The following is a 26,159-nucleotide window of genomic DNA, read 5'->3' as shown; positions in this document are numbered from 1 at the left end:
ATAAATAGTAAAGGAAAGTGCCAGAAAAAATATTTTTGTCTTAGTAATATTATCACAAGTATTTCTATGTGACATTTTTAATTTTTTGCCCCATTTTAAAAAAACATACAAAAATCAGGGCCAATTTTAACCCTTCGTAATCCTTTAAAACGATTAAAACGAGAAAACTAAAGACCTTATATATTCATAAATAATAAACAAAAACAAATATTTGGCACACCAACAAACGACAACCGCTGAATTACAGGGATTGGCAATGTAGTATATATACAATGTGACAGGGTTAAACACGTATGAAGGCGCCAAACCCTAACCTAGGACAGTAGTGTTACGGTACACATGTTTATTGAAAACCGAACTGATATGAAAATAAGGAGATGTGGTATAAAGTTAAATCATGAAAATACCAAACTGTTAACGGAAAGTTCTTTGTCGAATAGCAAAATTCGAAGATCTTATATCAAGGGAACATATAAATATTTTTTAACCTTTTATTCTAAATCAGATATATTGCAAATTGAACGGTGGTGAATTGTCAATCTTTCATGCAACACTATGAAGATAATTATTAATCTATCTCAATTAGTGGGTTTTGTCAAAATATTGGGTCACAATAGATAGAATTTAAACAAACCAAATGGGAAAGAAATTGCCAATTTATCCAGTATTCTGTGAAATTAGTTATAATTGATAGTATTGAGTGTTTCATGGAATGCTAATTGGTCCGAGTGCGTATTTGTGTCTCAGAGCAATTCAAAATAGAGATAGATTTAATAGATTGGAAATCCCTAAATAACAATCGGAAAACAGCGTAATTTTGTCATTTGGGAGAAGTATACATTTTAACATTTACTCGTAACATCAAACTGTTCACGCAGAATACTTTATTATAAAAAGATAGGATTGATCAACCGAAAATACAATTACAGAAGAAAATGTACCATAAAACATGCATTATAGCCATTGCATGGACGGTTACATTTATTTAAATTACTACTGTAATTCCCAAATTATGTAATTAAAGATATAACTGATTGAGTTCTGTTGATTAACGTTCAATACAAATTATCTATAACATTTTTACAGGAAGATATAATCTTTATCTGCAGTGCAAATTAAGTTTTTTTTTTTTAACTTTTTACCTTTTTATTCTTAAGTTTCCAATGTCTATATTCTCCCTGTTAGGCTCTTGTTTCCTGGGTCTCATACAAAATGATGCTAAATCAAACTCCCCAAGAAAAGTCAAAGAGCATGTTATGCATGTATTTACTTTTGACTTTGTATTACATAATTAATTATTGTTTGTTAAGTGCAAAATATTTCAGTTAATATTCCTCTTCTTTTATTTTTAAAGAATACGTAGAGTGGCCATGGGTTGGATACCGTTGGTAACCATAACTAAATATAGTTCATATGTTGTTATGGGACTAAATTATTACATATATCACTGTTTGTTTTTTATTTTCGACGAACACTAAATTTCTTAATATTCCTAAATATATCATGATACTACCACTATTTTTTTCTTATTGTATTAGTAAAAAATAAAAAAAAGTAAGACAAATACATGTGTCCAGACAGTAGGTTACATTTTTTAAATCAATCTAGACTGTCAACAATATGTCGACAAAACCATGAATACGTAGAACATTTAGCTATACCTTTAGGGAATAAATTACTTCCAAAGTTGACAGAGTATCATGATATGTGATGCCTACAACGTTATCTATAAACATGCTTAAGGTTAATTTTAACTTAATCATTATTACATAATATGTTTTATCTTTAATTGTAGCTTACGTTGCATATTAATCATGTTATTGAAATTCTTATCAGATGATCTGCAATTGATAGGGTTTAGGTTAAATTGTTTACACCAAACTACTCGTTCTACAGTTATCAAGTACTTGGATTGTAAACATAACGCCTACATATGCCGATTCGTTTATAGCTCCTTTACATACATGATCAAATAAAATTACAACGTGTTCTAACAGAAATAATGCAAATACAAATTCTACTTTATTCTAATGAGTAGCTATTACACTTTTTTGCTTTATTTTTTTTAAAGCGACGTTTTATATATTTATATCAATAGTTCTGTTATTAATTTTACGATACATTTCTTCGTTTACATTATTCTACGAGTAGAAAGCTATATTGTTTATGTTATAGATACTTGCAATCTTTTAATGTGTATACATAAGGCCGTAGATGACCTGTAACTGGTAACCTCTGTGTCATTAGGTTTCTTGTGAAGAGTTGTCATATTGGATATCATAGCATATCTTCTTTTTTTTTTTTTTATATCTTTAACACATTTCGATTTATTAATTAGACCTTTAAAGTTTTTTCCGTTACATTTTATGAATCTAAGATAGGTTACATGTAGACTTGACACATTCCCAATTTCCTTTCTCAATTTTATGTATTTTGATGTTTATTTGAGAGTGTTTATTGGTCAATAAATATATGAAGTAATGCCATTAGATACCAATTCTAACACGCAATGTTACTATTATTGGTCACAACTATGATGGTGATGTCGAACTTCTGATCAAATTTAACAATCTTTTTTTGATACAAGCATGAATTCTTCACATTGAAGCATCAGTCTCAGTGAAATTATCTCACAGATGAAAAACAACTTTTACTATTTGAAACTTGTTTAATAAATATATATTACAGACCTAAGGTTTACACTTGTCCCAGGAACTTTTCCCTCTAGTAATCAATGTTCAAATATGGTGTTTGACAGTTGTTTTAGACCATTGCTTCTTTTAATCATTCATTACAATCAACGGCATTTGTTTTTTTTTAAATTTCGTTTTAATCCACCAGACCGTGTTATAATGAACCAAGATGATTGACAGGTAGTTGATGATATAGCTTAGGAGCTAATTAACTCCAAAATTTAAACTAAAGTGCAAAGAGGTTCTTCTATGTTATTTTTGTTAGATATTGACTGATATTTAATGCAATTCTGCATGATTTATGTACGTAATCTATACATCAAATGAACACTTACATTTTGACATATTTATAAATGCAAACTAATGCGTTTTAATTATCAAGTTGATAAAAACACGCTTGGTTTTCACGTATGAAATGTGAAAAAAAACACGCCTGTATCAAGTCAGAAATTTGACAGTTGATATCCATTCGTTTGATGTGTTTTTGAATTTTTTGAATTTTGGATCCTCTATGCTCTTCAACTTTGTATTTTTTGGCTTTATAACTATTTTGATATTAGCGTCACTGATGAGTCTTATGTAGACGAAACGCGCGTCTGGCGTACTAAATTATAATCCTGGTACTTTTGATGTGTTTTTGAGTAGTTGATCTTTCCAGTTGATTACCAAACTTTAGTTTTGAATTGTTGAACTGTTAAGATTTAGTTTCTAATTGTTTAAAAGAATTGAGTTCACATTGAAATGTCTTTCTGAAATTCATCTATATATTGACTATCTTTCTTTTTTTCCGGTTTTTGAATTCGATAACAGCTTTAGATTTAATTTAATCTATTATTCATCTATTAGATATTTTATGGTCATGTATTTTGTAATGTTTATTTTAAACTTGAACCCACGAATGGACTACATGCAGTAACAATTTCGGTTACTGATATATAATACAAAATCCATAGACAAATATATGCATTAGATCTTTAAAAACATAACAAACTAAACATTATGAAGTTTTCGTTTATGATTATGAGACTGTTGATAATGAACAATTTCCAATTAAAGACCAGTGTGTACCCTTTCTTATTAGCAGTCATTTGTATTAAGACCAAGATATAAGATCATAATTTATATCATGCTTGATGAGCATAAGTTGTTATTTTAATTTTTCTCTGTATCCTTCCTTAAAATAAATCTACTAGATAAATATTTACAATATCACATACTAGCATTTGGCTACTATACACAGATAAGGTTATACGATTCTTAAGCTGGCTCTATTTGAGGGTTCTGTGCATATCTTATCGTAGTTTGTTTTCGGTTTTTCCATTGTAAAGTCGGTTTTTATTTGACATGCGATTTTTGATTGTCACTTAGAGTTGAAGAACAACCATAATACATGATCTCTTTTTAAATGTGGTCATTCATTGGAAATATTATGAAATGTTAGTAAGCAATTATACTCCATATCAATTTTGATATTGAAATTTAACTTGACAGATGCACATCAATGCACTGCCTGTTTCCTTGTATTGCATAGATTGCTCATTAGGTTTATAAAGATTGAAAATTATATGACATGTTCAGTAATTCGAAATTCGTTATTTTTATTGGAGCTGTTTAATTAATTTTAAAGAAGTGAGTCCTAATCTTTAAATGCATTTAGTATGTCTTTAACTGATTACCAATTCACGTATTGTAGGTCGTTAGAGGTCTTTATTAGTTAAAGTTATCACAACCATTTGGATCTCGCATTAAACATGAAATATGATGTAGTGAATGGAATCATTAAGATAACGATCAAGAACCGGATGTGAGGTCAGATGATCCGAACATGTTAAAAACACGAGCAGAAAACATCTAAGAGGTAATCAATATTCAAAGGTTTCGGTTGAACTGGCGACACTCGTTGTGTTACTCTTGATTTCAAAAATGTTATTAGGAGATAATCTTAAATCATGGAGTCTACGTCAGTATATTTGATTTATTTTTAATTTTACTAATAGATATCCGTCGTTAGAAGAGTTTCACCCCTCATGTTGGTATCTTGCTGTTACATAAGTATAAAGAATGTGCCATTTTTCAATTGACATAGGCTTATTCCTGTAAAGTATGTAAATAAAGGAACAATTTTTATTTTTAGTTTTGGTGTAATAAAATTTCAAAATCGTTTAAATTCTAGAAATTATCTTCTTTCTGCATAGCTCTCAATGCTTGTCCGGGTTTAGTTTCACTTATTTGGTTTTGGTTTTATCAGCTCGTTATCGCTTGTGTTATGTTTTGGGCTTCTTTGAGGCTTCGGCCTTGAGAAGTATGTCAGAAATTTCAATTATTGATTTGTTTACCATTAATTCTTTCTAAACAGTTATTAATATACCTTGTTTTGCTTTCTGCATAGCAATTTATCTAGATTGTCATAAACCTGTAACATCTGCTTTCAACACAGGTGTTTTACAATATACATATATATAACAATGTATGGAATTGACTATTTTGTAACCTAGATTTTACATGAACGAACATTACAAGAAATAAAAAACAGAATTCCAGGCTTTTTTTTTTACACTGATAACATATATTTACCCCAAGGATTACCAGTAAGTAACTTGTACTTTGGTATCGACATGCAAATGCGTACATTGTCTTTTTATAAAGTTTGATATTCAGTCTTAATCACCACTGTATAGACATAAATTGTCGAAATGCGCATCTGGTGCAGTCAAAAATGGTGTAAATGGAATTACATACTTCAACAAGTAAACGTCGAACGTCGAACTTCCGGGCAGAAAAAGTGTTTAGAAGATAATACTGATATTAAATTAGATAGTGATAATAAGTATAAATGAGAACGAAGAAAAGTGAGAAACAAAATATAAAAATAGTTATACTCATTTGTTTTTCATTCATCTTGGCTGATCCAATATAAATGCGTCTTACGTGGTGAACTAGAGAAATACTTTTCACCGGCAGAGCTACAGTCCATCACTTGACATACTGGGCAAATAGGAGGTCAGAAAAAGAAGTTTTAAATGTTTCCTCTTGAAGAAAAACAATGAGAGACATAGAGGTCATACGTGTTGGTATATACTGATCCTACTGGTTGTCACTAGTGAAAAAGGAGTGAAAGATACCAAAGGGACAGTCAAAGGTAGTGTTTGGTATTTTAACAAACTCTTCCCAACTTTACAGAACATCGTTTGTTTTATGGGACTCCACTAACACACGAGCTTTCTCGGATGATAATTCCTCAACTATGACTTGTTGGATACAACCATATACGAAGGATTGTATCGAGTTGTGAGTTTCCTGTAACTCATAAGGATGAAAACTTATCGGCAATGATAAAGATAACCATTCTTACATAAATCGTTGTCGTACTTAAAAATCAACAAAGTAAAGGAACGAGCCGACCAAGACTACGATCGTGTAGTACTCAAGAAGGTCAGATCTGCATAACAGTCTTCATAACAGTGATGTAAGGAGCTAACCTCTCGGAATTTAGGGTCATAAATGTTTTGCAACTTTCTACTTTATTTTGCCTTTTATTTCATCTTCATTCGGGCGTCAAGAGTTTAATATCATCACATTACGGATTACAGAAAAATCAAAGCAAAGAAATCGCATGTCAGTAACTGCAAGTAGTTCTTTGTTAATCTATGTTTCATTGTCATTTCGCTTTATTATTTTTACCTATTTTGACATCGGACTAAGTTTTACTGTGTGTTTGTTTTAATGTACATTGGTAAGAGGTATAGAATAAGGGTTGAGATCTCGCAAAACATGTTTAACCCTGCTGCATTTGCGCCTATCCAAAGTCAGGAACCTCTGGCCTTTGTTGGTCTTTTATTTTTTCTAATTTTAGTTCATGTATATGTTTTGGAGTTTAGTCAGTTGTCACTTAACTAGTACACATTTTAATTTATGAGACAGCTAAGGCCAACCTTCGGATGCAAAATTTTCTCGCTGCATTGAAGATCCATTAGATGGCCTTTGGCTGTTATCTGCTCTTTGGTCGGGTTGTTGTCTTTCTGACATATTCCTCATTTACATACACAATTTTAAACTATGTCTTAATTTGCTCTTCAATCTTATTTGGCATTGTAAAACAGATTAGCTTTTTTTATACTTATAAGCGATCAAATGACTCCCATATAGAACAAAACAAAATTATCTCTGTCTCAACAAGTAGTTTGATTTACGATAATGCACTTTGCAATTTGTAATATCATATAAATCTGTAATAAGTTCATGATCATAATATAGATTGGAGTATTGACTTAAAGCCAAACATGACATAATTTCCAATTATCGCTTTATGAAACTTATAACGACTGATTAACTGTTCCGTTTTTATAATTCAAATGACCAAGAATTTTTGATGACCACATATAAACACATCGCGTGCAAAGTTTTTTTTATCTGTAATCTTTACTAATTGGGATCAACATGCTCTTGTTATATTATCTTTGTTTATCAACATTGATCGAATAAAGCTTAATATGAACTTTGATACCACAACAGTGTTATTACTTCAGACAAAACCGAACAGCGTTAATACATTCACAACTTCTACTAAAGTTGTCCTATTTCAAACAGCCCTACAGCATGATCAGTGTATAATAGTGATAACTATGTGTCCTAGGACAAGGGTCACACGCTATGTACTCATTAAAGGGCTTGAGATAAATGGAAGAATTAAACATTTATCTCAATCAAAATTACACATCATCAACATACTATAATATCAAAACTGTAAAAGCAATGTTTGAGACTTTTCAACCTAATAATAAACTCCAAAATCCTACTTTATATCTACAATTTCCGAAATTCAAAATAAACTCAAAATGGCTCCTCATATGGTCATTTCATATTCGCAATCTATGGTTTAAAATTTTGAACAATAGTTGCAGTTTGCAGTTGTCTTGTTTAATGCCAAGTTCAATATCTTTATCATTCTTTATTTATGCTTTACACACTTGCATATTATTGTCAGCTATTAAAGTCTTTAATTCAGGTACATGTATATGAAAATAGCCACTCCTGTGTTGTAAGAGATAACGAGTCTCCGTATACGACTTATCTTTCATTTGTGTCATATAAAATTATAAAAATGTTTAAGTATTATTCTGAATCCAAATGGAAATGCCATGTACAGTGTATTTTGATCATTTCCTTATGAATTATAAGAAAATAGCCACTCCAAAGCAGTAAGGGTCAACAAGTTTCCTTACACGACTTATCTTTCATTTGTGTCCTATAAATTTATAAGAATGTTGAAGTATAATTCGGTTCCCAATTTTAATTTCCATGTACAGTGTATTTCTAGCATTGCCTTATGAATTATAAAAAGCTAGTAATCACTGGAGGAGAATCAGCGATATTTAATAAGCTCCATTATGTTGCCTTTAATTCTTAAAACATTTAAAAAATTAAGACACTTAAATGACAAATGAAAATATCGGACATTTTGATTAAATCAATTGGTTAAATTAATTTTGAAATACTAAGGATTTTCTACCTCAGGAATGGATGACCTTAGCTGTACTTGGAAAATATATCATTAAATTGTTTTATTCGAGAGTCACTGATGAGTTTTTTTGTAGACGAAAACATGCGTCTTGCGCACATATAAAATTGCAATCCTGGTATCTATAAAGAGATTATCTAGATGATATGAAGATGTCAAACGCTGGTCATTATTGACGAAGAGTTTGAATTTTTGTCATATATTTGCCATTTACTAAGAACACCTTAACAACATCTGATTCAAAGGAAAATTTGTGAAAAAAAAAACAATTTCGCATTAAAGATTATGGTTGCTTATGTTACAGCTGATATTTATATCGTATTTAAATCGGATAGAAAGACTCGGAAGGAGTTTTCGCTTTTTTTCTTTTAATTTTCAAAACTTTGAGTTCAAGAAATTTCTTATTACCTTAAGGATGCATGTTGATATATTAAAATATCTTATATTCGAATTTCAGTGCCAAAGGTTAATCCTTTGAATAGTGACAGCGATTAGATACCCCTATGCTACAGCAAATGAGGTACAGAAAAAGATAAAGTTTAACTCTACAGAATATTTTTGTTCCTTTTAAATAATTTACGCATCATCGTCTCCATATTGTCTCACCATTCGAACCGGATGTTTTCATCAATTCCCAGTTAACGTTTATCCTCCTCATTTGCATATGTGTGTAGTAATTTCATTGAAATTTGAGTAGACCTGTTATATCTGCTTCAGATGTAAGTGTTTGTCAAGTCGATACCATATGTATATCGGTACTTGTTCACTTAAATATCTTATAATCTAGCTTTTACACGGGAGGACTCTTGACATTCCTTAATTCCTTAATACATGCACAGTTTGCTTCTCATAAACTTTCATAGATACCAGGACTAAATTTAGTATATACGCCAGACGCGCGTTTCGTCTACAAAAGACTAATCAGTAACGCTCGAATCAAAAAACGTTAAAAAGGCCAAATTAAGTACAGAGTTGAAGATCATTGAGGACCAAAATTCCTAAAAGTTTTGCCAAATACAGCTAAGGTAATCTATGCCTGAGGTAGAAAATCCTTAGTATTTAAAAAAATTCCAAAATTTGTAAACAGTAAATTTATAAATATAACCATATCAATGACAATCCATGTCAGCACAAAAAGTGCTGACTTCTGGGCGGGTGATACCCTCGGGGAATTAAATCTCCACCAGCAGTGGCATCGACCCAATGGTCATTGCACTGTAAAACTGACTAATAAAAAAGTTTAACACCTTTGTTAACATATCCTATTTCATTTGCGTTACATAAGGTAGCAGCCCATCACCAAGATCAAAACAAAACAAAACATTATTTGTTAAGACCTGGTGATTTGAAAAAATAATGCTGTCTTTTACACATACTGGATATCTACATATTAAACGGAACTGAAATAAGATGGGTAACTTAGTTAGTTAGTCAAAATTCAACTACCAAGTAAAAAAATATGGGAATTGTTTTTCACTTGCTTCGTTGATTGATAGCGCTTGATTGTGTCAGATTTTATGAACATTCCCCTTTTAAGTTTACCTTTGGGGTTGGTATTGTTATATCAGTTTTAAGTACCCTGTGAACAAAAACCAATATCAAAATCATAATTAACCTTGGAATCAGTAACACACCAATATATTTGTTGTTATTTGGGATTCACAGACAAGATAAAACGCTGACTGGGAAAATGAACCCATATAACCTGTGAATATCCCGAATTACATACGATATATAAACACAACCGATTTTATCTATAGCACCGTCAATGTAATTCCTTGCAAAAGCCGTGTGTTTATACAGTTATTTTTCCGATCTACAACAATGACACAGACCTAATCTTCACAAACTGCAATTGCATAATCGACCTTTCTTATGTAAATAAACCGATGACCTTCCATTATCTTATTTAATGGCATTTGCGTTGACATCAAGCCTATAGATTCACATAATCACATTATGTTAACTGTGGAATGAACGATAATGTGTGTTTGGAAGTGCTGTATGGATTGCACAAATTATTCAAGACGAAGCTTCATTATATTTAACGTATTATACATTGTATTGTTAATTTGGAATCAGATTATAAAAATGCTGAAAAATATCAAAACATTAAGATTTGTATTCAAACTTTATGGTAAATATTAAGAATAACACCTGAGCTCTATTTGAAACCAATGGAATCAATAAGGATAAACTGATATTTGAACTTCAAAGAGCTGCAGATTCAGTCGCTGAAAACTTATACGTATTACACTGGAGTGATATATCACTGTTAAAAAATCATGTATCTAGAAATTCAATTATCCTCGTCATATCTTTTAACAGAGACTAGTGACGAGCACTACCAATCACTCTCAAAGGAGGCTGTCCGTACTAGGTTAGAACAAATTTCATCTTCAAAGTAAAAACCAACGACACTTATTAAGCTGCCATTAACCAAATACTGCTAGTCACGAAAAACACATAGCAAGTAAGTACCTCTGCAGTCGGCAGTTCAAGGATTTGGCCTCACTAGTACATGTAAGTGGTTTTGAACAAAATAAGTAAATTTAATCTGAACCTATCACAAAGATATAGTCATGTTTCATTTTTCGTACGATTTCCTGCATTTATAAAGTTAAAGTCGTAGCAGACGATATAAGAGGGACATTCATAACTCATAAAGTGCCTTGTAAAAAATGAAAATGACGAAAAGACAAATATAAATGCTGTCGATGTGCAAGGCCAAAAATCACGTTTACTTTTTTTACTCTGCGGCTAATTTCATTCCACAAAACACAACAGAGAAAAATCAAGATTTAGTAATGTTTTTAACGAACAACTGAAAGACCCATATCATCGTTTTTACATACTTTATTATCTCATTGATTTATTATTAATATTGGTTCATTATACTTTTCAGGGTGTTCATATTTTTTTCTAGAAACAAATTGACTATAGAGTAACTGCATAACGATACCTTAGTTCTCATTAAGGAAGAAGTCAAGAAAAAAAACCATTTAAAAACATCACTTTACGTTATTGACATTTCATATCGTGCACAGATGTTAAAGCCCTATTCTAACGAAAATTATTTCATCTTTTCAAAATTATTTTGAATGACTTCTTCCATAAAGATTTATCTACATATTCTGCGCAAATATTGTCTTGAAATTCAGTTTGTATCATATAACATATAAGAAACGACTATGATTAGAAAACAAAGACACTTTACAATTGCATAAGACTTGATTATTACTCCGCAACTTTTCAAAAGAGGTCCTTTGGTGTGTTTTTTTTTTTCTACGGTTACTAGGAGTGTTCAAGAAATAAGATAGTAATTAAACCGTTATCCCGAAAACTGCAAGAATTTTACCTTGAATGTACTTAATAACTAAATCATACAAATTATTTTAAACTTTAAATGACCTTGATCTGTCATTTTACAGTTTTGTTTCAAAACAGTTCTCTTTAAATTACAGTTTCAGTCTAGGTTATTTCAGTACTAATTTGTCATTGTTGTTTCAGTAGCAACTGTCTATCTCAATATTGTTTCAGTATAACAATATTTACAGTACTGCTTTAGCAAATATTCTATTCTTCAACGCAACGGAAGGAAGTGGCCGTCTACAAATACCGCGTTATCAATTTCAATGCAAAACCAACAGCAAGATGACCTTCTGTTATCTCTACATTTTATAAATGAATGTTAACCCAAACATTAATTAGCAATAGAAAACAATGTTATAATGGTCTGGAATATCTCGTAAACCTCAAAGCAATTTACAAAGAATGGACATTTTATATGTATTTATGAAGAGATAACTATGCTTCGGTTCTAAAAAAAATAATACAGCTATTCCCATTGAGTCATTAGAGAAGTAACTGGTAGAAATATCAAGCCTTACTCATTACTATCTTATTCTGCGAATACAATTCTGTTATTATCAATCTGATCAAAATAGGTTGCGGCACAAAATCTTATATGAACACGAACAAAACAAAATCAGACAGTTTTATAGTTGACCCATTTTGATTTTCATAAGCAAATATTAATAAATAAGACACAATTGGTACAAATATCATTGGAGCCAAGGTTGTTTGTTAAATATTGACTGATACATATCTAAGGCAATTCTAAATGATTGATGTTCTTAAATCTACACATTAAATGAATTTTTAAAACTTAAAATTTTGATAAAAGCGCTTTGTTTTCACATATAGACAGTTGTTAACCATTCGTTTGATGTGCTTTATTTGAGCTGTTGGTTTTAACCATTTGATGACCAACTTTCCGTTTTGAATTTTCCTCTGAATTCCTTTTTTTTGTTATTTAACTTTTAACATACAGTAATCAACTGTTTAGATTGAGTTTCTACATGTTTAAAAAATAGCGTTCACGTTGAAATGTCTCATCTGCTCAACAGTTGACAAGAAAAATGTTTTTACTACATGTATCAAGAAAAAACCGCCAATCAATGAAACATAAAATAAAATAATGGTCAAAGATCCCCTGTTCGGCAGACATATACACCTTTAGTTAAGGTTATTTTATCAACTAAAATAGTTGACCAAGGACTTTATTAACAAATAGAAATTACAGAATTACTTTAGTTTAAATCTTATATTACTTAATTTAGCGGAAAACATTAGCAAATACCAATTTGTTTTCTCACACTTATAAATTGATTATCAGTATATTTCAGATTTAAAATCTGTTTATAGCTTTTTGACTTAATTCTTTACCTAAAATATATGATGATTTTAACAATCATTAATTAATTTTGATTTATTCATGTTTTGATTCCATAGTCTATATTTCATATTTTCTTTAACAATGTTTAATGGTCTTTATGTAATACCTTTATCTCAAATTATAACCTTTTGATAGACTAATATTTTCATTTGTAAAGATATCTATATTCGTGCTTTTTTGTTTTGTTTATTTTGAATTTGATCTCGATAATTGGCTAGTAACAATTTCATTTACTGATATTAAAAAAACAAAATCCACGTATAAGTATTTACATTCGATCTATTAAAAGCACAAAAAAATACATTATCAAGTTTCCGTCTATAGGTATCAGACTGTTCATAATGAAAAAATTGCAGATGATGAGCAATGTGTACTTTTTTCAAACTAGTAGTCATAAACAGTTTTTGACTTAGATAAACAATTTATAACATACTTGATGAGGCTAAATTTTTCTGTGTATCCTACCCAAAAATAAACACACTTTACAAATATTTACAATATAACATACTAACACTGAGCTAGGTCTATTTGATGACTTTGTATTTGTCTTATCGTCGTGTTTTTTTGCGTTTTTGTTGTGGTGTAGTCGGATTTTCTTTGAGTTAAAAAAAAAACAGCCATAAAACATATAATCTCTCTTTATACGTGATAATTTATTTGCAACATTCTAAATGTTTATTTCGCAATTATACTTCATACCAATTGTGATATTGAAATTACAGATGCCCACCGCTGCACTGTTTCTCTTAATTGCATAGATTGCTCATTTGATTAAGTTAGAAATTATCTGACATGACGAATAATTTGAAATTCAGTATTTTGTCGGAGCTTTTCATTTGACTTTAAATCCTTGTGTATGAATTTTTCAATGCTTTTAGTCTTTAACATATTACCATTTGACATATTGTAGATACTTAGAAGTCTTTATTACTTAAGGTAATCAAAAGTCATTTGCTTCTCCTATTAGAGAATTCCCGTTTTGCTGGGTAACAGGTGCGGTTTGTACGTAAATAAACAGTTAGTGCCGATTTGGAAGTCTCATTTAATGCATGAGATCTTTTTATTCATAATGATAAAATAAATTAAATGAAATGCATATCATCAAAACACTACACCAGCTTTTTATTTGATAACGATTTCAGCGTTTATATTACACTGTATTTATAATTCTGTATGAGATTATTCAGTTGTGAACAAGTGCACGAATCAAGGAGGCATTACACGAACTCCACCACCTTCAGATTCAGATTTGAAATATAGATTTGCGTTAATGAACACATTAATAGAATTTGGAATAATTAAAATATCTATGGACTACTTTCTAATACACGTGTTGCTGGAATTGATTATATTCGTTACGTGTGTGCTGATTTGATATTATAAATAGTTATTGCATGATTTCAAATTATGTTATAAATTAAGTAATCTATTTTGATCATTACACATCGTGCATAATTCTACATTTCTTTCCTTGTTTTGCTGTATACTTGATTATTATGGTCTTATCACCTCTACAACAATTTTGCAAGGGTTTGTATTTCCAAACGGTTTGGCCTCGGTCATCTAAGATAAAACACCAGCTTGACAATCGTCGAATTGTGCATCTGGTTCAGATGAGTAAAAACCGTTAATGTTACGACTGCCACCGGGGTGATAGCTGAGATCATCACACGGAAAGTTTTGTTTTATTAGCTTTTTTTTAAACTGTTTAAATCATTATAAACCAAGTAATGTAATTTCAAAATGCATATCTTTCTCCAAATTTTGATCTCTTTTGTTTTATCAGCTTGCATTTTTTTGGCTTTCAAATAGATAAAGCTCGACCATCACTAAACAGGTATGAAATGTCGAAATGCACATCTGTGTCAATAATTTTGTCGTCGGACTGTTAATCCGCATAGGTGACAAACCAGTAGCCGGCACTGGCATGCAAATATGTATATGGTCTTTTTATAGCTTGATGTTTAGTTTCAATCATCACTGTACAGAATGCATTGTCGAAATGGGCATCTGGTGCAGTTAAATGAATAGTAATAAGAGTATTACATACTTCCATAATGAAACGTCGCCCTGGCAATCCTGACAAAAATTAGTTTTTTTGTTGGGCAGAAATTTGTTTTTTTAGAAGATATACCCGAAATTAGATAAGCTAGTGATTATAAGTACAAAATGTAAAAACAGAAGAAAAAATAATCTCTGAATTTAGGAATGTTCTTTAACTTTGTACTTACATTTTTATTTTATATTTAATATTAACATACAAAAGATTACAGGAACAAAAAAGAAAAGAAACAGAAATAAACAAAGCCTGTAATAGTTTGCTCACAAGTAGTTTGATTTACAATTATGCACTTTGCAATTTGTAATTTCATATAAATCTGTAATAACTTCATGATCATTATATAGATTGGAGTATTGACTTTAAGTCAAACATGACATAACTTCCAATTATCGCTTTATGTAACTTATAACGACTGATTAACTACTCTTTTTTACAATTCGAATGACCATGAATTCTTGGTCACCACATAAAAGCAGATCGCGTGCAACAGTTTTTATCTGCAATCTTTACTAATTGGGATTGACATGCTCTTGTCATATTAACTATTGTTATCAACATTGATGGACTAAAGCTAAATGTGAATTTTGATACCATAGTTTTATTATTAGCTTAAGACAACTGAACAGAGTTAATACACTTAAAAACTTCTAGTGAATTTGTCCTATTTTAAACAACCTATCACATGAGCAGTGCATAATAAGAATGACTGTGTGTCCAAGAACAATTGTCATACGCTATATACTAACTTAAAAGGCTTGTGGTAATTGGAAGAATTAAAAAAATTCTCCAACTCAAAATATAACATCAAAATTCTATATGCAATGTTCGAAGACTCCAAAATCATACTTTATATCTACAATTTCCGAAAATCAAAATAAACTCAAAATAGCTCCTCATATGGTCATTTCATATTCATATATATGTTTTACAAGCTTTAAACAATAGTTGCAGTAGTGGTTGTCTTGTTTAATGCCAAGTTCAATGTCTTTCTTATTCTGTATTTATGCTTTACAAACTTGCATATTATTTCCAGCCATTAAAGTCTTAATTTTAGATACATGTATATGAAAATATCCACTCTTGTGTTGTGAAAGATAACGAGTCTCCGTAAACGACTTATCTTTCATTTGTGTCATATAAAATTATAAAAATGTTTAAGTATTATTCTGCATCCAAATGGAATTGCCATGTACAGTGTATTTTGATCATTTCCTTATGATTATAAAAAGCTCGTATTCACTTGAGGAAAATCAACCATTATTTCATAAGATTCATAAAGCTTTTAATCTTTAAAATATTTCAAAATTAACACATTTTACTGACAAATGAAAATATGATTTTGGTTACACAGAATTATGACGATATCAAACGCTTGTCATAAATGACATAATTATGTATTTGCAGTTGGTCTTTGTCTTTATTTTTTATATTTTGTTTTTGTTCACGTCAGTATTTATAAAATTTAATGATCTAAAAATTAAATTGATTTATTGCATTAAAAATACATTTAGTTGTTTATTGTGTTTCAAAGTACGTCAGTCCATTATTTACGTTTTGCTATTTAAATAATTACAACCATATATTTAAACATACGAAAGAACATGCTTTGAAGTGCCTCGTGGGCATTGGTCATATATTAACACGTTCTCCCGCTAAATTTTCATTCCACGAGTATTTTTAACAGGATTGCTCAACCCACCCTCCCTCCTATTAACAAAAAAAACTGCTGCTGTTTTTAGTTTATTTTTCAGATGACATGGTGAACAGATCCCTTCGAATATATTGAATGTTCCAATTAGATTGTCATGTGTCATCAAAAGTGTCAAACGTTTCAATATTCATCGGCAGATCAAATGAAACCTGAATATTCCAGGAATTTGCAGGAATGATAAAAAAGAGTGTCTTTCGTCATGGCATTCCGTTCAATATGGAAAGTGCGTTGGGTTTCATCATCATCAACATAATTCAACTGGCAGTGATTTATTCAAATATCGTTCATTAAGCTGTTATAGATCTGCGCAGCAGCTAGAAATTGTGATGCATTTACTGTTGGTTTCCCTTCAAGTTTTAGCTTGTTGGCCAGTTTGTTGATGTTGGTTGTTTGTTGGTTTATATTGTTGAATATTGTTGAATAAATGCCATGACAAATAATCAGCCAAATTTCAAATTTCAATCGTTTGTTTGTTGTTTATATTATTCTTGCGAAAGAATGAAACAAAACAAATATGCAGTGGTATATTTATTGCGCACATTGAATGTGCAATAAAGCAATTACTATAACCAGTTTGTAAGAAATAAACAAAATTGTCGTGGAATATAATTAGATCTACGAAATAAAATTCTTATAAGATGAAAGCTTCAACCCTGATGATACAGATATTTAACTTAAAAATCCAAAAATAAAATCAAGTGTGAAACATTTTCTAAATTGGTATATTCTACTATCCTATAACAGCATCTAGCGTGGCCGATGTTATTTTTGTCAGTTTTATCACATTAATTACATTTGTCATTAAATTGCAACTCTTTATTTGGTCTATCGCATAAACGAAACATATATATATAAAGTACATGAATGCAATTTAAAAACTTCCAGCGTTGAATTTTAGACGTATCGTGCAGATTGCACTGACAATCTAATAGCTATATTAACTTCATTTAGTTTATTCGTATATCCAAGCTATTGTCTTTTAAATAAAATGTTAAGAAAACATTTCTATGATTCACCACATTACACAAACTATTCACCAACATTAATGCGAAAACGAAGTGAAACGCATGGTAAACCCATTCCCCAATACATGCATAGTTCTCATAAGGGAAAAATATCGCTTCTCATTTCCCTGTTGAATTGAATTTAATCAAAAGAGTGTTATAAATATTTCAACATATAATATGTCATATTGTATTACATCAAGACAGCAACCAAGCACCAATATAAAACAAAAACAAAATATTAGTTGTTAATCCCTAGGCCTTCTACTCTGTAAACATATTGCTATCTGTTTACACCTATATATCAACATATCAATCTGGAGTGAAATAAAATGATAATTTGATAAATGGTATTGAGTCCAAAATTAGTACCATTTTCTTCCGAAAATACATGTTCTAAGTAAAAAAATGGGAATTATTGATCGATAGCGTTTGTAATGTTAGTTTTTATGAACAACCCCCTTTTTAAGCTTGCCTTTGAGATCGATATTTTTATATCAATTGTTAGTACCTTGTAAAAAAAAACTTATATCAGAATCATAATTAACCTTGGAAGAAGTACACACCAGAATAACATAATTGGTAATAGGGCTTCTCAGACAATATAAAACACTGACGGGGAAAATGAACCCATATATTCTTAGATACCACGAATTACATATGATCTATAAACACAATCGATTTGATTTAAAGCATTGTCAATGTAATTCCTTGCATAAGCAGTGTGTTTATACAGTTATTTATTGGATCTACAACTATGAGACAGACCTTACTAATCTTTACAAACTGCAATTGCATAATAGACCTTTCTTATGTAAATATACCAATGAACTTCGATTGTCCCATTAAATGGCATTTGTGTTGACATCAACCCTATAGGTTCACATAATCACATTATGTTGACTGTTGAATGAACGATGATGTTTGTTTGGAAGTGCTGTATGGATTGCACACAATTCTTCAAAACGAAGCTGCATTATTTTTAACGTATTATACATTATATTAATAATTTGGAATCAGATTATAAAAATGCTTTAAAATATCGAGAATTTAAATTTGTATTCAAACAACTTTATGGTAAATATTAAGAATAAAGCAAACACCTGAGCTCTATCTGCAACCCGGTGGGATCAATAAGGATTAGCTGATATTTGAACTTCATTAGTTGACCATTATACCAACGTATTTAACTGGAGTGAAATATCACTGTTACAAAATCATGTTCACATTTGTATTTAGAAATTTAATTATTCTCGTCAAATCTTTCTAAAAGAGGGGCGAAAGATACCAGAGGGACAGTTACCAGAGGGATATCGGACTCGTTCATACATGTAGCATTATCATTGATATGAAACAAAACAGTTATGTAAGCTCTATTATTGTTTTATTCTATTGTCGATATAAACGAAAAAGTATTGAAGCACACAACCAAAGACGAGTATTAAACTCCCATGAGACAATTACTGCAAGTCAAGAAAACGACTAAGTAGGTAAGTACCGCTGCTGTATAAGGTATAACAGGTATTAGGTTTTGAACAAAACATGCAAACTTACCCGAACCGATCTCAAAAGTATCGTCACGTTTCCTATTCCCTTCGATTTCATGCACTTGTAAAGATAAAGTCATGGCGGACGATCTCAAGGGAAAATTCAAAATTCAAAGTTCAGAAAACTAACAATGCCTTGTAAAAATTGAAAATAACGAAAAAACGAAAATAAATGCTGTCGAATTGCAAGGCCAAAAACATCGTTTACTGTTTTCACTCTACGCCTTATTTCATTCCATAAACCACAACAGAGAAAGGTCTAGCTTGAGTAATGTGTTGAACGAACAACTCATACCATGATAGTTTTTTTTATTATCTGATTGAAAAAGATCAATTAATAATACTTTTTCTGGTGTTCATAATTGTTATAAAAGAAATGAATGGACTAAATGTGTAACGACTACAAGAGTTCTCACTAAGAAAAACAATATAGAAACAATATATTTAGAGATATTAGCACGGATAAATACTTATTTTTAAGTTTTTATGTTTCTTTCATTTCAGATCATGTTCAGATATAAAAGCCCTGATATGACGAACGTTTTTTCACTGCTAGTAGACCTTGTTTTTGGCGGACTTCATCCATTGAAAAATATTCACAGATTTTATTAAAATTCATTGTGTTTTCGATCACATATAACATACGCTTATGCTCTGCACCATTCAAAAAGAGAGTTTAAGAAATATGATGATAGTGAAAACTTTATCCCGATAAACTGATAAACTGCAAATAATTTACTTATAATGTACTTGTCCATTTCTACCCTATACTGAATCATACAAATTCTGTTAGATTTTATGTGACTGTTACTGTCGTTTTAAAGTGCTACTTGATAAAAATCTGTATATTAATGTGTTAATATTTTAGAACCAATTTGTCAGTGCTGTTTCAGTACATTAACAGTAACTGTATATTTCAATATTGACTTAGTATTATATTATTTACAGTACTGCCTAGCTCTTAGCTTATTCTTCAACGCAACGAAAGGAAGAGACCGTCTACAAATACCTCTTTATCAATTTCAATACATAACTAACAGCAAGATGACCTTCTGTTATCTCTACATTTTATAAATAAATGTAAACCAAAACGTTAATTAGAAATACAATACAATGTTATAATGATCTGGAATATCTCGCAAACCTCAAAGCAATTTATACAGAATGGACATTTTATATGCATTTATGAAGGGATAACAATGCTTTGGTTCTAAACAAAAATAATACTGCTATTCCGACATCGAGTCATTAAAAAAGTAACTGAAAGAAATATAAAGCCTTCCTCATTATTATCTTCTTCTACGAATAAAATACTGTTATTACCAATCTGATCAAAATAGGTTTAGGCACAAAAACTTATATGAACACGGACAAAACGAATGCAGACAGTTTTATAGATGACCCATGTTGATTTTCATAGGTACAGAAGAATAAACAAGATACAAATGGTACAAATATCATTGGAGGTAAGGTCGAGAAAATGATAAGAATGTATGTTGTAAAATCGACGAAGAAAAATAAATGATACATATATGAACCAATAAAAATGTACACCCTTGTTTGTCTGTATTGCTCAAATCCAGACATTTTGGAGGTCAAATGCATCATTAAAATCATAAAAAAGAGGACATAACCATGGCCAAAATGATTAAAGTACCTATCATCATTACATCCGTTAAATAATTATACTGACATAATACTTTTATTTTAAAACTTGTGTGACCGTCTTTCTTAAAGTATCAGTAAAATGATAAATCAATTAGAAACCAACATAACGATATCACCAATTTAATGTTCAGAGGGATGTCTTACTATGGACATTAACATGTTTCGATCAGTAGGATTTCCGAGGCAAATCCATGTTGTAGTCTATTTTCGGAGCGGGGGGGGGAGGGGGGGGGGTGGGGAACCGGTAAAACAAATTGGATAAAAAACAAACACTGCCTTTACAAGTTACTTACATTTTGTTTTAATTTGACACTGACCGCATGCCTCGACCTCCAACAATTGGTATAAAATACATTTGTACAATATGTGCTATATATCATCCATAGGCGACATCAGTTTACAAATGTTCAAACATCGTAGAAAAGGTAACCGTCAGAGATACCATGCTTGTAAATTGGTACAAACAAACAGGAATTTAACTAAATTGAGATTCATCAGTGGCACTCGATCATTGAAATTCTAGATCAATAAGAAGATGAAGAGCATTGAAACAAAACATTTTTGTCTCTCTGAATATGGCTAAGTATGTCTATCGATGTGATAAGACAAACATTTTTTTGGAATAACAAAACATTTGAAATACTGAAAATTTTCAAATAATGTACGAATCAGTAATATTTTTTGTCAACACAACAGCGCTAATTACAAGTCTAGCAATATCGAAATAGACTAAACGCCCACCATCTGTGGCATCGACCGTATGTTAGATATTGATTCAAAATTTCAAATACAAAAAAGTAATAAAATATAAAAAAACTACCTTCCCAAAACGAGTTCATGCTTGTATGACATATATTTATCCGTACTTATGACACTTTACAATCGAGGTTGTACAAAGATTTCTCCAGAGACAAGATATACTTTATTCCCGTCAAAACAAACTCATTATAGTAGCTCTGATATATTATTTTTCGCAGGTATTTCACTTTCAATTTCAATGTAATGAACAAAATCAAATTGGTTTTGAGTTATAATAGAGGCAAATATTAAAAGCTACAGTTTCAGCATGAATAATGTATAGTGCAGGTATACCCCTCATAGTGTCGTGAAACATCATCAAGAAATAAAAAATAGAAGTGAACATAAAAAGCCTGAACAATTCAATACCGTCTAACGATATAATACACTAATTGAAGATTGACAGGTTTAATGCGTTTCATGAATGTACATTAATGCGTTGATTGTAAAAAAAATACCAACACTTTTATATTGCTGGTAATTATCGGAAGATGCAATTAGCTGGTCAGTAATTGCAAATAATATAATCCTCACTCCTAGTAATTTGATGACACATCCATTGATCAAAAATCTGTTGTCAGACAACAGCTTCTTTCGCTTCCAGGTAACGTACAAGATTTCATATTTCAATTGAGCAAAAGCTTAACATGTTCTAGGAATATTTCATTCTGCAAGCAGTGTCATTTAAGCCACAACTTCCTGATAGATTGTTTTTCATAGCATACAAAGTCTATTATTTCCGAAATGTATATGTTCAGGTATTTGCATTCAAAAACATAAACTGAAGAACGATAAGGCTTAGAAATGTAGATAACAAATTGTAAAAATACTTTTTTCATAATAATTTACATATGATCCATATAAATACAAACAAATCTGATTAGGCGACCACCTGTTTTAAGCGTGAACCTTTGTTATAAATTATACCATTCATTGTATTTACCTCTTCAGACAAATAACACCATTCATTGTGTTTCTATCTGTTCAACATTTTATACTGACGTTTAATTAAATCCTGTAATATAAGACCACTTTTATGCAATATCTTAAGAAGACTCTTAAAATAGGTGTCACTGTCTGTTCATTTAAAGTACAAGATTATAAGTTTTCATTTATTCATCCTGTTATAAGCTTTTTAAAATTTCTAGAAAAAACTACCAGGTAATGTATCACATTGATGAAAAGGTATTAATGTTGATAAGTATGTACTGATATTTACCAATAAAAGGTAAAATAACAAAAGAACCGAACTCCGAAGAAAAATTCAAAATGGAAAATCCCTTATCAAACGGCAAAATCAAAAGCTCAAACTCATCAGATGAATGTATAACAAATGATTTTTATGGTATCAACATACATCATTACAAGATTTTCGCGCCATATTAAACTTTCAAGCCCTGTGTGCAGTGTATTCAGAATAAATTAGTCTTGTATATGCTAGTATTGACTACCTAGTTCGGAATGTCATTTGTTTAACATAATCACATTGTACATGTAACACGGATTCAAAAAATAAAGCTCTACCATAGTTATAGTAAAATTTAGGTAAAAAAAAAACATTTATATGAGAGAGGAGATGGAATAACTAAGACCACATAACGATTACATTGCATAACAACATTGCTGTTGTAATGGTTGACATAAGATAAGTTATAACATTTATCAAATGTTACCACTGTACGACTAAAACGCATTTTGACACTTGTTTCTTCAGTAATGGTTCGAGGCTAAATATTTGAAAACCCAAAACTTGTATAGACGATGAAGTTCTGGCCAAAACCAAAAAGGTCATAGAGTATAATCTAATATGGACAAGGATGTAAAAAACAATAGTTCATAAGAGGGAAGTTGGTATAAGTAAATTAAAAATGAAAATAACACGTTTTTGGAGAATCCAAATAGATAACGTAAAATCACAAAAATACTGAACTCCGAGGAAAATTCAAAAAGGAAGTACCTAATCAAATGGCAAAATCAAACGAATGGAAAACAACTGTCATATTCCTGACTTAATACAGGCATTTTCTGATGTTGAAAATGGTGGATTGAACCTGGATTTATAGCTAGCTTAACCACTCACTTGTATGAGGGTCGAATCGAATTTTATTATATTGAAAACAAGGGGTAAACTAGCAGACACAATAGGTACAAAGGTCAAAATTCACATGTATATCATATGTTACAGTAACACATTTGGGAGAGGTAAAAAAAAACAGTACTTACACTGTGAAATGATATATAAAGCATTTCCAACCCGTTGGTCTTTCCAGAAAATTATATATTTGAGCTTGAACTGAAGTTTTTGGATGTCTTCTATACAATGGAAAATTAATTTTATTCTCCTTTTCAAGGCATGGTTTAGTTTCTCCGCTACTTCCATAACTATTCTCGTTAAATTCGGACTCCTCATATTCTTGTACTCTTAACGTGTTTGATATTCCTTTTCCTAGAAGGGAAGTTCTTGTATTTGTGCGGTAGTTTCCTTTCATTTCGGTTTTTGATGCAAAGTACCTCCTCGATTCATCATCGATATTATCCATTGCTAAAATATTGACAATTAAATCCACATTATAATTTATTATTCTACTCGGAACTTGACCGGATAAACCACACTTGTTGATATTAGCAATTAATTAAATCCTTTCATTTTAATTGTGTTGACAATGATCCTGTGCTGTGTCACACCATTCTCTACTCCTATACTCTCGATTATTGTTCTCTGTATCTTTGAAAGCATCGGATCTTAATGAGTGTTTGTACAAGTAATCAAATCTCATCTATAAAATTGCCATCAGCTATACATCGCTAATTAATCAGTATCACAAAATTTTAATCAGGAGTATTTTTTGAAAACGGAAAATATTGTATTCATTCGGATGAGTAGAAAAATGGTTCGACATACATGATTGACAGTCTGTGAATTTGTAACATTAAATCGTTGTTTTATTGCTTCAAGCTAAAGTCTCTATTCTGATTCTATGTTGACACAAACTCGAATAACAAAATGATGAAAATAATAACAGAAAATTAAACAGAACACTACTCTTTATACAAAATAACGACAATGTACAAGTGCTGTTGCTGCTCTATTAAGGTATTATATACATATATATTTATACCATTTAGTTTTATCCAACTTTGTTTACATAGGAAAATCAATTTCTCCAGCTGCCTGCAAAATTATTCCGATGCCATTAGATAAACCGTTGTAAAATCATTTGTAAATTGTATAATCTAGATGAGCAGGTATCTATCACATGGGAAATATGATGCTTCTGTGCGATTTCCAATTTATATCCTGTAAAAATGAAGAAAATAATCACAAAAACGCGTCATTTTAATTAAATCCCTAATTCCCATATGACAATTAAATGTTCGATCAGAATTATTTGCATTCTATCAGGTAGCGTAAATCATACATCGTCATCCGGATATTGGGTTTCAATCAACATTATTAGCTGAATGAACGGTCAAATAGGTCTTCAAACGAATTATTAGCATAGTTGGAATTTTAATTGTTTTGAAATTTTAAATAATTGATCATGGATCAATATCTAGATTTGTTTAACAAGGGAGTAAGCCGATAATATCAGATACGTTGATAAATGTTATCGTATCAGTTGTTATTTATTAGAACCCCGAGTGTACATGTACAGTTAGTATACAGGTTTTTTTCGGTCTCATATGTCATGTTTACATTGATACTAACTAGGTTAAATGTTTAAAGTTTTTTTCAGCTCTTCGGTACTGACATGGTTTATAAGATCAATAGTGTTGGTTTCATGTAAATTCATAAAGTTGGGTTCGTGTTGCTCAGACTTTGATTGTTTGTGTTGTTTTGTGTACTATGTTTGTTTGTCTTTGTCTTGTTTAGCCATGACGACGTCAGTTTATTTTCAACTTATGAGTTTGAATGTCCCATTGGTATCATTCGCTATCTTTTAATGATTTATACAGAAACTGAGGTTCTTATTCCCTAAGAGTTATTCTTATATGCACATGTCCTTTTATGCCCTTTTTGGTCATTTATCCCCTAACGTTTCTGGGTATTTACCAATCTCCGGCGCAGAGTTCATATCCGTTCCATACATGCTCCGCAATACTGCACTTCATATTGAGTGTAGTGTTACAAAGTATTGAACGGAACGGATATGTGATCTCTGCGCCGGAGATTGGGTATTTACGCTTATATTGCTTTGATATGTGTAGGTTTAAGTGTTTTTAATGAACGTACATCCAGTTAAAGCGCTTTGAACTTACACATGTTAGAAAGTCTTATATTTTATTAAATATGAAAAGCAAGAGACGTGATGACACGAGGTTGTAAATAGCTGCACATCACCGCACAGTCTTTGAGGATGAGCAAAACCCATGCCCTATAGTAAGCTGTAAATAACAGCCGCTGAATAAAATGAAAAAC

At 30.8% G+C, this 26,159-nt stretch overlaps 1 protein-coding gene across 2 annotated transcripts in view; it reads right to left on the bottom strand.

Moving 5' to 3' along the window:
- LOC143047828 (potassium voltage-gated channel subfamily KQT member 1-like) overlaps window positions 1-25,146 on the bottom strand; it is a 90,326-nt gene extending 65,180 nt beyond the window's left edge. The window contains exon 1 of one of the 2 annotated variants that reach the window (XM_076221106.1): window positions 23,963-25,146. In XM_076221106.1, the coding sequence (XP_076077221.1) occupies window positions 23,963-24,279 (317 nt within the window). In that variant the 5' untranslated portion in view covers window positions 24,280-25,146. The remainder of the gene's footprint in view (window positions 1-23,962) is intronic. The other variant, XM_076221107.1, reaches the window with a different exon arrangement.
- Between the last annotated feature and the right edge of the window lie 1,013 nt (window positions 25,147-26,159).

This window comes from Mytilus galloprovincialis, chromosome 10 (assembly GCF_965363235.1).
Source record: "Mytilus galloprovincialis chromosome 10, xbMytGall1.hap1.1, whole genome shotgun sequence".
Classification (NCBI taxonomy): domain Eukaryota; kingdom Metazoa; phylum Mollusca; class Bivalvia; order Mytilida; family Mytilidae; genus Mytilus; species Mytilus galloprovincialis.
The sequence above is the reverse complement of the archived record's forward strand: the minus strand, read 5'-3'. Positions and strand labels throughout refer to the sequence as shown.